This window comes from Lissotriton vulgaris, chromosome 6, assembly GCF_964263255.1.
Source record: "Lissotriton vulgaris chromosome 6, aLisVul1.2, whole genome shotgun sequence".
NCBI lineage: Eukaryota > Metazoa > Chordata > Amphibia > Caudata > Salamandridae > Lissotriton > Lissotriton vulgaris.
In genome coordinates, this window is record NC_141694.1 from 1,728,876,245 (window position 1) to 1,728,889,861 (window position 13,617).

The window sequence follows — 13,617 nt, forward strand, 5'->3', positions numbered from 1 at the left end:
CTTAAAATCACTTGCCACTTTAGAAGCCTTAATGAAAGACTTTACACTAGTAGATGTCTGGAGAAAAAAGTATAGAACTCAACCAGGCTTCACTTTTTATAGTAAGAAATATAAGAACTATTCTAGAATAGATCACTTTTTAGTCGATCAACACCTTCTCAAGGATATCAACTACCTTTCCTTTACGCCTACAGGTTTATCGGACCACGCTGTTCTGGAAATGGTAATTGAATTGAATACAATTCCTCTAAAACCAAGGTGGACACTGGAGAGATCACTTTTATTAGATAATCAAATAAAAGTAGAAGTTAAAGATAAAACATTAGAATTCTTCATAATAAATTCAGAAACTTCCTCCCCACAAGTAGTATGGGAAACTTATAAGGCCTACTTGAGGGGAGTCTTAAGCTCTCTAATGAATTATAAGAGAAAGAGCATGAAAACAAAAAGAAGGGAAGACTTGGCAGCAATAACAAGAAAGGATCTTGAATTACAAAATGCAATTCTAACGAACTCCAGTAGAGTACATTTGCTTGAGAAGGAACTTATTGATTTACAACTTCAGTTAAAAATTTCGGATGAGAGAATTCTTAAAGAAAAATGGGAGACTAAAAAATTTTGAATACGGAAAAAAGTGTGGAGCCCTCTTAGCCTGGAAAGCTAGAGAAGAGAGAACGAGAAATAATATCAAAGCCCTATTACAAAGGCAGACAGGAGACTTGATGGAAACAGACGCAGAGATTAGAGAAGAAGCAAGGGATGTCTCCTTGCACCAATTCTTTTTTCACTGTATCTGAGCGACCTCCCTTCATATTTGCAAAAATGCTCGAGTCTACCACCAAAGATTGCCCTACAGAGCATACACGCGTTACTCTATGCAGATGATATTGTTCTGTTGGACCTCACACCTTTTGGTCTCCAAAATCTACTGGACTCCTTAAATATCTACTCTAAAGATCATTTCCTAATCCCCAACCTAACAAAAACAAAAGTAGTGGCATTCTCTGGTCGGAAAAAAAGCGTCAAATATTACTGGAATCTTGATGGGAAAAGAGTAGAGGAAGTAGACGAGTACACTTACCTTGGCAGGATTTTTACTAAGAATTTAAAAAATCTCAAACACATAAATAATTTAAAGAAAAAATCTGCTATCCATGCCGGGGCACTCTCTAGAATGTATACAGCCACAGGAAGCAGGCATTTCTCCTCACTACTCAAGGTTTACAAAGTAAAAATACCCTCGGTCCTGTCCTATGCAACTGAACATTTGCCTGTAAGACAATGGTCGTTTATGGATCTGGCTGAAGGGAAAATCTTGAAAAGACTATTACAAATCTCCACATCCACATCTGTGCAGGCTCTGAGATTGGAGTTCTCTCTGACAAGCTCATTTGCTACAGCTATGGCTAATATTATTCGATGGGCGTATAATCTTCTGCACGCCAAGGAAGGATCGCTAAGATTCTTGCTAAAGACTGAGATATTTTTAACAGATTCCCGCCATCTGATCTTCTCAAAAAATATGTCCGAAGCATTTAAATTAGCGAACCTGACTGAAAATATCCTGTTATCATGGACAAAACCCCAACTAAAGCTATTCCTGAAATGCTCTATCCCCAGGCTAAGCTACGATATTGATCTTAAGTATTGTAGTAAATTATCTACGTACAAAACGTATATAGAGTCGCTGGAATATAAACAACTACGGCCATACCTGGGCCTCTCACTATCACATGGAGCTAGAAGGTGTATTACTATGTTGCGTCTAGGCATTCTCCCAGTTTCAATTGTTACATCTAAATGGTTCCCGGGAGATTCCCCCATTTGTAACCTTTGTTTTGGGGGTGATCAGGATATTGTGCATACTTTATTTGTATGTCCTCATATAACTGTAGTAAATGCACGCGCAAGATACCTCAAGCCGATATATCAGAAATACAACATTACAACGATTAATAACTTACTTGCAATTTGTAAGCAACCGACCGAAGAATGGGTTTGCTATAATGTCTATAAATTTTTTAAATCCTTTTTAAAACTGTATTGAATACTTTGACAAAACTTTTATATTTTTTGTAAATTGTTTTAAATTTGTGGTCCTCAGATGAGTACCAAAACAAATAAAAACTTTTTGACTTTGACTTTGACTTTGAGAAGAAGCAAGGTCCTTTATGAGAAGTCTCTATAAGGAAGACAAAGATCCTAAGGGGGAGGATTTAGAATCCTGGCTGATAACAAATCATTTGCCGCAAATGTCTGAAACAGATAAAGTATACTTGGAAAGCAAGATCACAGAAGGGGAAATTCTGAGTCAACTGAAAAAAATGAAACGAGGGAAAGCTGCAGGTTCAGATGGGCTGCCAGTGGAGATCTATTTGGACAACAAAGATCAATTAATATCTTCACTAAGGGAACTCTTCAACCTTTTATTAATCCATGGATATTCTACACCTCCCTCATGGGCAGAAGCCATTATAACGCTCATACCAAAACCAAATAAAGACTCAAAAAGAATAGAGTCTTATAGACCCATTTCATTGCTAAACACTGATATGAAGATCTATTCCGGAATCTTAGCCACCAGACTATCGAAGGTCATAAAATCTATAATTCACCCTGACCAGAGAGGCTTTATCCCAGGGAGACAGCTAAATGAATTAACATTTCAAGTAATAGGGGCCATAGACTATGCCAACGCCAAAAATCTTCCGCTGGCCCTGGTCGCCATAGACGCGGCTAAGGCCTTCGATCAGGTCAATTGGAAGTATCTATGGGCCACAATGGTTGCATTAGGGTTCCCTCTAATCTTTATAGAGGCGGTTAGATCATTATATCACAATCCAAAGGCAAAGGTTTTAGTCAACGGAATCTTATCTGAGTGGTTTGATATATCCCGAGGTACTAGGCAGGGCTGTCCTTTATCTCCCCTTTTGTTTGATGTTTATATGGAGCCTTTTGTTTGTGGAATTAGAGAGGACAACATAATTCAACCATTCCAGCTCGGCAATTTGTCCCTGAAAGTGGCGTTGTACACAGATGACCTTCTCTTATATACTTCTGATCATTCAGTAGCAATACCGAGGTTGTTTCTTTTATCGGAAGAATTTGGGAAACTGTCAGGTTACCAGATTAATAAGGAGAAAACGGAGATTATGGGATGGAATAATAACACACATATATTGGGCGCAAAACAGAAAATGAGGTACCTGGGAATTTACTTAACCCAATCATCAAAAGACATTGCATTACTCAGCTGGCAAATGGTGATTAAAGATATTAATAAAACTCTAACAAGATGGGGGAACCTGCCTTTGAATATATATGGTCGCGTCAACCTCATTAAAATGACAATTCTCCCAAAATTGACTTTTCTATTTAACTGTATCCCTTTATCATTCTCACCGAAAGACATTAACACTTTACAGGGTAAAATCGGATCTTTTATATGGGCCTGTAAGTCAACAAGAATTGCATGAAAGAAATTGAGAAGGGGCTTAAAAATAGGAGGGTTAGCCCTCCCTGATCTGTTGTCATACTGTCATGCATTTCACTTTAAAAATTTTAGGCTTCTTGCAAATAAGGTAGATGCATCATCACAGGGCCGCCTGTTTCAAGCTTTATTAAATGATTTACCTTACGACCATGATTCCTTTATATTTAAGTTCGGAGACCAGAATTTTTTTTAAAAAATTCGCCTCAAAATTTTACAGACTGCATTAAAAAATTGGGGGTTTATCAGGAAGACATTTGATATCCCTTACTATCACACACATACCCCAATATGGGATTCTCCTGGTACACCTCAATGTCTCCAGGATCAACTGTCACAACCTCTGAAAACAGCTGGGTTAAAAAAATGGGGAGATCTCTGGGCAGATTCGGGCTTAGTGAACTGGAACTCTTTAGTTCAACTTACTCACGGCCAGTTGACTAGGTTCAAATACTATCAATTATCTGCCTGGTGGTCTAGTCAAAATATGCAAAGGGAGAAAGATACAGACATTCTTGATGCAATTGGCAGAGGGGGGAAATGGTTAAAAGAACTTTCATTTTGGTACAACTTGATGATTAAAGAAGAGGAGAGTAATCTGTACTTGGAGGTGATAAATTTATGGGGAAATTGCATATCTGATCCTCCTGAAGAAGTCAGCAAAGTATGGTTAGACTCCTTTTCTCTTTCACAGAGGCTAATTAAACCAGCTAACTTAAGACGCAACCACCTGTTTACGGCCTATAGAGTCTATTGGACTCCGGCCAAATTGTACAAGATTACACGAAATAACTATTATTGTCCCCGATGTAACTATTACGCAGCTGAAGATATTCATATCTTTTTGGAATGTCCAGTTATTCAAGATTATTGGAAAGCCATAATGGATTTTTTGGGTGATGTACTTTCAACAACTATTATTTGCTCTCGCAGACTTGTCTTCTTTGGTTTATTGAAAGATTATAATATCAATAGTTTGGATACTCAGTTCATTTTTTATATAGTAGTCATTGCAAGAAGACAAATTTGCATGGAGTGGAAGTCAGCGTCTCCTCCTAGATTCGCAGTATGCCTGAAGTATATAATGGAAGTATGTAAAATGGATTTGGTTGGTCGTAGCGAGAACACTGAGAATGTCTGGTCTAAATTGGTGGTCTGGATAAATAGGTGAGCGGTCCTGTGATTATGCCAGAGGTTGTGTCGGTCCTGTCCTCCACCAGGCCTAGGGTGCCCAAAATAGGCCTGGAGGAGTAGGATAAGGAAAGCAGCCTACCTCTGGGACATCTCTGTCTGCTATGATACTGTCTCCAGGGCGGACTCGAAAACAACAGTATAAGAGGCAACAGTGAGACCCATCTAGAGCATACGAATTCTGGTGGCATATATAAGGAGAAAAAAATAAATAAATAAATAAATAAATAAATAACATTCAGACCACATTTTCAAAAGGCATGACTGCAATTGCTGCCTGGATGAGGAATAACTTACTACCGCTAAATGCTGGGAAAACTGAGATCATGCTTTTCGGAGATGCGCCTCTGGTCTGGTCTCCAGGGTGGTGGCCACCCGAATTAGGTGCTGTTCCGGTCCAGAAGACTATGGTCAAGAACATAGGCAAACGCCTGGACCAGAAACTCATGCTGAAAGAGCAAGTTGCGACTACGGTGGGTTCCTGTTTCCATATGTTAAGCCTCTTGCTCAAGGTATTTCCTTTTCTCCCCCTCACCGTACGTAAAACACTCATTCAAGCACTGGTGATTAGACGCCTGGACTACTGCAATGCTCCCCTGATTGTGGCTTGTGAGTTTTCTCTAAATAGACTTTAGGTAGTTCAAAATACAGCGGCTCATCTTGTCATGAACTCACCAGCCAGTACAGCCTCTCTCCCTCTATTACAACACATACATTGGCTACAATATGCAAGCCGGTCAGATTTAAGATATGTTGTATTGTGCACAAAGCACTAAACGGTAAAGGCCCTTGTTATCTAGCAGATAAACTCATCCAATATCAGCAACACAGACCGTTCAGGAGCAAAATCCCTGCTCCTCATCCCTCGCTTCAGAAAATCCTGTATGGGTGGGAAGGCTTTCTTCTACTCAGGCCCCTACTACTGCAATCAGCTCCCAATCCATCTACGGAAATGCCCAGATTATCTTTTATTTAGAAAACTTCTTAAGACCGAGCTTTTCTAGACTGCCTGCATTTGTTCTGCTCTGTCTGCTGCACCTCCCTAGCGCAGAGATACCCCTCTGGGGGGTGATTCAGGCGCTTTGCAAGTAAATAAATAAATAAATCCAGAGGAACCGAGGATCTCTTTGGTACAGCACAGGTTAACCGCCGATTTGCCCTTATTAAGAGTATAAGCCTGTACCAAGGAATAGTGCTCAATTATTTATGACCATAATTTCAGGAATGGCTATTTCAGGGTGGTCGGTCACAATCAATATGTCGTCAGGATAAGCTGCTGTTTTGAAATAACTTTTGCCCAATTTTAATGCTATCAAATTGGATCTTTCATTGAGTGTTAGTAGGAGTGGTTCAATATCTAGGAGGAATAAGGAGGGAGATAAGGGGCATCCCAGTCTGGTACCTTGTTTAAGTGGAAAGATTCAGATAATGCACCATCAGTCGTTAATTTGGTGCAGGGGTTGGAGTGTAATGCCATAGTCATCCTTATAAAAGAATCGCCTAAGTTGAAGCTCAACATGGTAGCTTTCAAGTAAGGCCATGCAACCTTGTTGAAGTTTAGTCTTGACTAACAGTAAGACATGGCTCAAAAGTCTAATATTTTCATTAGAAAGTCTGCCCTTGATAAAGCTGGCTTGGTAGGGGCTGATCAAAGATGGTAATATTGTGTCTGGCTAGGATTTTCACATATGTATGTGTATGTATGTATGTATGTATGTATGTATGAAGCTTATATAGCGCATGACTTACCCTGGGGCATCTCCGCGCTTGCTTCTGGAACCCGTCCTGGTATTCCCCTGTGAGATAACCCCGGCAGGGTATCCACAAGGTGAAAGCCAGGCATCCCACCGCGAGGGGCCGATGTGGAGATTAAGCAAGCTATTGCCCAGAGTCGCAGAGTGTGAACCCGTGAGTCGAGAAGGCACCGGAGCGAGATTTATCGAGTCCGTGGAATTATTGAGCCCAAGACCCGCCGAGGCGGGGAATTGAACCCTGGTCCAGGGCCGAACTCAAGCTCCAGGTCTGCCGCCTCTAACCCCTGAGCCATATATATCTTGCAGTGCAAAGTAATAAGCAAAATTGGTCTCTAGTTTCAGGATAGGTATGGTCCTTCCCTTCCTTGGAGATTTGTGAAATTATTGCTTCTGCTGTGGTACCCTGAAAAGTTCTCAACTCTGCATGGCTGTGAAAAAAGCTTGAGAACAGGAGAGTGCAGCTTGCCTGAGACTTATTTATTTGTAAAAATGAGCTATAAGACAATCCAGACCAGGAGCTTTCACTTGTTTGAGAGATGTGATGTCTGTATGTAACTCAGAGTGTGTAATGTCCCAATTCAGAAGGAATTGACGTTGTGTATCTAGTTTGAAAAGGTTAAGCTTACCCAAATATGTTAGGCTGTACATGGAGTTCACATTAGTATAGATTTATTTTTTAAATCCTGAAATATGTGGGACATTTCTATTGGGTCTAACGATAGGAGCCCATCTTTTTCCCTGACTGGAGTAATTTGAAGGCAGTTTTGTTTATATTTAGGTAGTGAGTTAACACTTGTCCAGCGGCGTTGCCAGCACATAGTTTTATTGAATTGAATTTGGTCACCCATTGTCCGGCTTTGGTGCTTAAAACTTTGTTTTGCTCTTATTTCCTAAGATTTAGGGTGTCTAATAAAAGACATCCTTTCTCTAAGTGGTGCCTAATTTTCAATTGTTTCATTTCGGTTTCTATGGCTTTCATCTGGGTATTTGCAGATTTATGAATATGGACACTAATGCCTATTATCACTTCTCTAACAGAGGCCTTAAAGGCATCCCAACTAATTGGAGGGTTGCAGTCTTTTAGACGGTTTTCTTTGAAGACGTTTATTGTGGCTGATTGAATTCTTGCAGTGTCTGTAGGGTTTGGGAGAATATCTAGCTTAGTCCCCAGGATTTATCTATAGGGCTAGAAGTGGACCAGTCAGAAATCAACCTGAGTTCAATGCTAGATTCTGTGATCTTGCTAAGTTATTGAATAGTAAGAGGCAATCAATCCTGGAGTATGATTGGTTGGGAAAGGAATAAAAGGTTTAGTCTCTGTTGTCTAGATGTTGGAGGCGCCATAAATCAGAGAGAGAATACTTGGTACGTAGTTTACAAAGCAGTTTGTGAGAGGTGGAGGGTGTAAATGTAGTTCTTGAGCTAGGATCTAGTGTAGGATCAAGTGGTAGGTTGAAGTCTCCCCCTATTATCAGCCACGCATCATGAGCCCAGAAATCAATGTGTTTCCAGAACTCAGCATCTTTTACATTTGGGGCATAAATATTCAATATATAAAAGACTTTACCTGCATTACATAACTTGTAGAGTTTCACCCTGATCTGCTATTGTGTCTAGGACCTTAATCCAGGCCTGCTTAGTGATGATTGTAATCACCCTATTGGTTTTCTTTTGTGCTGGTGAGCAAACGACTTCTGAGATCCAGGGTGCATTACAAGAGGTAATGTAATTTGCAGATTATTTAGACTCTTGTAGAAAGATTTTATCACATTTTAATTCATAAGTATATTCAAGAATCTTCCGTCTTTTAACTGGATGGCTCAGCTCCTTAGTATTCAGTGAAATCAATTCCAAAGAACCTGTCCTCATTATTGGGATAACTCTAGTCAGCGGTGGTTGCTCCTAAGGGATATAAGAGTGTTGCCCCACTGCCCTCTCTATGCTTCCACATGCTGTACTGTTTATGTTCCTTGTTCGTTATTTTTTTTTCAAATACCTCATCCACGGCTGTGCTGTTTGAGCAGGGCATTGGACATGGCCTATCTGATTGGCAGGCTTGATATAAACTCAAGTGTGCATGTTGGGTTGGGCAGGTCTCTTATTGTGTCCAGCCCAGCATGCACACTTCAGCCCCTTGAACCTGGGCTGTGTGAGGCAGCCAGGGCGAAGGCAGTACTGCCACCTAGTCTCCCTCGGGACCCAGGCTGCACCTGCTCCAACTAATCTTTACTACTATAAACAGCATGGTAGAAATACTAGGATTGACTGTGATATGATCACGAGCGGATGTATGACGTTACAACGCATACATTTACATTGCGGGGATGTATGACATTACAACGCATGCTTTTACCACGCATGCTGTTACAACGCCAGTTTTACAACGCAAACCTTTACAACGCATAGCGCTTTGGGGTGCTGGATAGTGAATAGTTCAATTTACCATTCCAACTCCAGTCCCCGTGGACACTAGGGAAGGTGTTGGATAGTAAATTAAATCTATTCCCTATCCTAGAACACCCCCCAGCGCAATGCATTGTAATGGTTTTCGTTGTAAAACCTGCGTTGTAATAGCACTGCGTTGTAAAAGTTTCGTTGTAAAGGATGTTGCCCACATTGCGGTGCATTACATTGCATTTTTTACAACACAAGTCGTTACATCGACTTGCGTTGGAGGGCGCTGGACCTAGGAGTAGTATAATTTACTATTCCAACTCCAGTCTACATACAGTAGGGAAGTTGTTGGATAGTAAATTATACTATTCCTTGTCCTAGAGCGCCATCCAGTGCAAGTCGTTGTAACGACTTGCGTTGTGAAAACCGCTATGTGATAGCATTGCGATGTAATCCCCGCGTTGTAAACGATGTTTCCCATCACAAGATTCAGTCAGGGCAGTGCATGAAGGGGTGGCCATATTAAAGACCACAGTCAATCATTGTGTGACTTTATTGGAAGCCAGACAGTGATTGTTCATATTTCTGTCCTTTGCCCGTGAGGAAGGACTCTCCCCTGCAGCTCCGTCAGTCCGTAATGGCATCGAGGAAGAAAACACCACATCCGGACTGGAATTACAGGGAGGAGATATGGAAGAGATTGAGGAAGCAGCAAGCTTCCTTGTTAGACTGCATAACTCTTTTGGAGAAGAAGTTTGTGCAGGTGGATCCACGTTGAGTCAGATACTGAGGGTGAGCATTTACATCTTGTTGTGCCTATAGCAGAAAGGTGACATGGCTACCTTGACATAAAGCCATGCTCAAATGTGCACGGTGACCTACTGTTACCAAACATGGCCATAGTAACGTTTAGGAATAGAGGCAACTATAAAAAGGGGGAAAAGGAGCGAGAACATAGGCGTTACATCAAAAGAGAGCCTATCAACTGTTAATCCCCCCACCCTTACGCACTCACCCCATATACCTCAAATATGGACACTATTAAACCAAAAGGAAATAGCCTCATGCCTCCAAAGCACTATGTGAAACTGTAAACCAGATGGGAATTGGAAGGCATGGATGCCTAGCTAAATGGGTGCAACATGAGTTAACAAACACAACAGTTGTCATTCTAGAAAGTATGTGGAGTCCTATCGAGGAGGTTATCTCCCCACACTGCATTGCAGTAGAACAACTGAAAGTAGGCAAAAAATCCTGCATAAGGTGGCTATGACATGCAAGCATACATAATAGCAGCATGTGTATGGTATCTAATAGTGACTTATTTCATTATTGGGAAACAATTGAAGTCATCTGAGCAGGTGACCAGTAATGCAGTCTCAAAGGGTGAAAAGCAAGATGCCAGTGCATAGGGGTATAGGTCTCATTGAACTATGATAGAACACAGGCGTGAGGAAAGGGAGTATGTGTGGGTACATTCAATTAATGACAGTGATACAGTTACATTAGTAATACAACCATGATCAGAGAGTAAGGATAACATTAGTCTGGGTGAGGAAATATTTTCATTCAGAAGGGACAAGCTAGCACCAAAGACGGTCTCACAAGGGACCCATCGCACCTAACCAATTGTATGCAGAAGGAAATATGTATAACACAACAGTATAAGCATAACATATGTCAATATGTGTAACACACATTATAAGCATACCTACATTGCTGAGGAAAATACATAGATGTCTCATAATACATTACAACGCTCCTGAATTGTGGGTGGAAGTGTCAATCTCAAGCATCTTGTATGTTATCCAGAAAAGGTGACAGGTCTCAGTAATCCTGGAAGAAAGGAGTACAACCTTTATAAGTAATATAATATAATATAATATAATATAATATAATATAATATAATATAATATAATATAATATGATATAATATGATATAATATGATATAATATAATATAATATAATATAAGTAATGCGAAACCTGGCAGGGCAAGAAAACGAAAAAGTGATGTTCATGTTCCGAAATCTAGGTCTGATGGACAGAAAGCCTTTCAGCACTTGGACAGTAGCTTTGGAGTCATTCTGCGAGATGGTTATCGTTGGTCTTCCCATGCAATAAATGTATGCTTGCGGCTGAAATCCAGAGTTAGTTTGATGTGTTGGTAGTGTAGGAGTTTTCAGATGATCAGTGTATGTTATGTTATTCTGAACTTATTAAGCGCACGGGGACCCAGAGGTTTCATGGCGCTGGTAGTGAGGAAAGAATAAAAAACAGTTAACCTATCCTGAAGCTTGCTTGAATAGCCAGGTCTTCAAGGCTCCCCGGAACTACATAAGATTGGTGCCAGAGGAGGGCACATGGCCATTTTGCCACAAGGGGATCCCATGAGCTCTTTCAAGTTCAAAGCATTTATTGAAGGAGATATTGGTGTGTTGAGGTAGACTATTCTCCAGAAAGGTGAATCGCGAGCCATGTTTCCCTTAGCTGCCTTCAGGGAAGCCGACAAATCTAATATTACCTCTTTCTGTTCCTGTCCTCAAGCTCAACGATTTCTCGTTGCTCGGAGCTAGCTATTTTGTGTATTGAGCTACTATCTTTCTTCATGGACAGGGAGTTATCTTCTAGGCCGCTGATGCATTCTCCCGCTGCTGAGAATTTATCATTGATTTATTTCAATTTGTGTTATCTGTGCTAACTCGTGTACATCAGGAAACGTTTTGAAGATAGTATCTGTTGTTTTTTATAGCTCTATTTTGCCTTTAATAGGGGATTCTGGTAGAGTGGGTTCTAATTTCATTCTGTTTGTGCCTGTTTTAGAGTCTTTTTCTGCATTTTTCACTGCTAGAGGACTCCAAACATAAGGTGTGGGTTGGGTGCGAGGAAGAGGATCTACAGGAGTAGACCAGAGGCCAGGATTTGAAGGTGGAGTTGACATTGTCACAGGAGAGGAGGTCCAGAGGTAAACAGGTATTTCAAAAGAGATTAGACAAAGAGACAAACAGAGGTAGGTTTCACAACAACAACCAGGAGCTGTGAGGCAGCAAAGGAGCATCTCACGGGCAGTAGCGTAATGAAGCTTGAGGGGGCTCATCCTGCAAAGTACTTAAAGGGGGTCATGCTCTGGTCCCAGTGAGGAGCTCTCAGGCCCACCCGCGCACAATGCTGAAGAGGCCCCGTGGTGCATCAGGGCCCCCACACTGTAGGGGATCAAATAGCAATGTGATATTGCCCATTTGATCGTCAATACTCCACTTTAGATCAGTAGAGAGGGGAGAAAAAAGTCCTCTGCTTTCTATATGTGTGGGAGGTCGGTTGGGCTGCATCACTTTTGTCTCACTGGAATGAAAGAGACATGCAGCATAAATTCAGCAAGCCCTCTAGGCACTCCTGATGCTGACTTGGGATGGTAAATTACACCTTCACTTGCTTTCATGTCATGGGCTTAAGGAATACAGGGAAAGGGTGGTGATAAATGCTAATGTGAGGCTTGAATCAAGCAGTCTCACCAGGTCATCACTCACAGCCTTTTCGCAGACATGGGCCTGAAGTGTGGGTGGGTAGCACGTTGTTTCGTAAGTGCGTTGTGCAAAGTATTCCTCAGATGGATTCGAGCAGGAAATGGTTTACTGCATTCTCTGGCGGTCAAATGTATTTCACTGTGTGCTGACCAAATTTTCTTCCATCTGGAACGGAGATAGGCGAGGAGACAGAGCTTGCGCCTAAGCAACAGTTTCTCTTCACATTAGACCATGCCCCGAGCACTTTAATCTTTGGGTTAATGGCAGGAGGATTTCTGCAATAACTAGCAGGATTTAATCTCAGGAAATACTTTGCACATACATACCAGAATTTAAATCCCTCTGGAGCTTACCGATACTTAGTGAATGGATCTTCTAATATGAAAAACAGGATCCATTTTAAGGAGTATAGAGATGCAAAGAATGGGTGCATTTTATACCACTGCAGCCAGGGTCGGACTGGGACTGGATATAGGCCAAGACACAAAAATAAAAGTCGCTCCATTAATGAATTAGATAGTTTGCGAATTTTTGCAAAATGGGCCAGTTTTGAACTCCCATAAGGACAAGGTTGCTGCAAGCAATGTTTGTTTTATTATCAGGGGAATCAACAGTAAAAGCCGACCCAGCAGACCATAAAACAGGCTCACATGCTAACCTGTCAGACCAGCCCCTTGGGCACTTCCTTATTCCCCAATAGTCCAGGCTGACCTTGCCTGTAGCCGTGCCAATTGTGTTTCGCGTAGGCATCTATGTAAAGAATTTCCAAAGCATAAATTGCAATTGATCAATGTTCCCAATGCCAACTTTTGGGATTCATCGATACCCTGTGGAGTTGGCACAGCTAAAACCAACAATCTTTGATGAATGTATGACATTACCACAAATGCCTTTAACATTGATGCCTTTACCATGTATGGTTTAAGATAAGTAAAACCTCTCTCACTTCATATCTATATATCTATCTATCTATATCTATCTATCTATAAATATATATAGATGTGTATGTCCCTGCTGCTTTTCACCTTTAGCTGGTGCACTTGCAGACGGGTGCTTGGATTCCGGAGGTGTACCCACGTTGATTAACTAATGCTCCACAGTGTCAGGAGGAATCCTTGCCTGAGTAAGAAGCACTCTCGGGATAAGTTTTAAATTAATTATTCACTGGAGCAAAACAAGTTCTTTTCGGCAGTCGCCTTCTTCGGTGTCATCAGGCGCGCCAGAAACGATCGTAATTTTAACATTCAAGTACATCACAAGGAGGC

The 13,617-nt window shown here is 41.2% G+C and overlaps 1 protein-coding gene across 2 annotated transcripts in view; it reads right to left on the reverse strand.

Annotated features, from left to right (window-relative positions):
- Positions 1-10,667, reverse strand: part of SUSD4 (sushi domain containing 4) — a 193,374-nt gene extending 182,707 nt beyond the window's left edge. Inside the window, exon 1 of one of the 2 annotated variants that reach the window (XM_086927955.1) lies at positions 10,545-10,667. In XM_086927955.1, coding sequence (XP_086784081.1) covers positions 10,545-10,581 — 37 coding nt within the window. In that variant the 5' untranslated portion in view covers positions 10,582-10,667. Of the gene's footprint in view, positions 1-10,540 lie in introns of both variants that reach the window. The other variant, XM_086927956.1, reaches the window with a different exon arrangement.
- Positions 10,668-13,617: the final 2,950 nt, after the last annotated feature.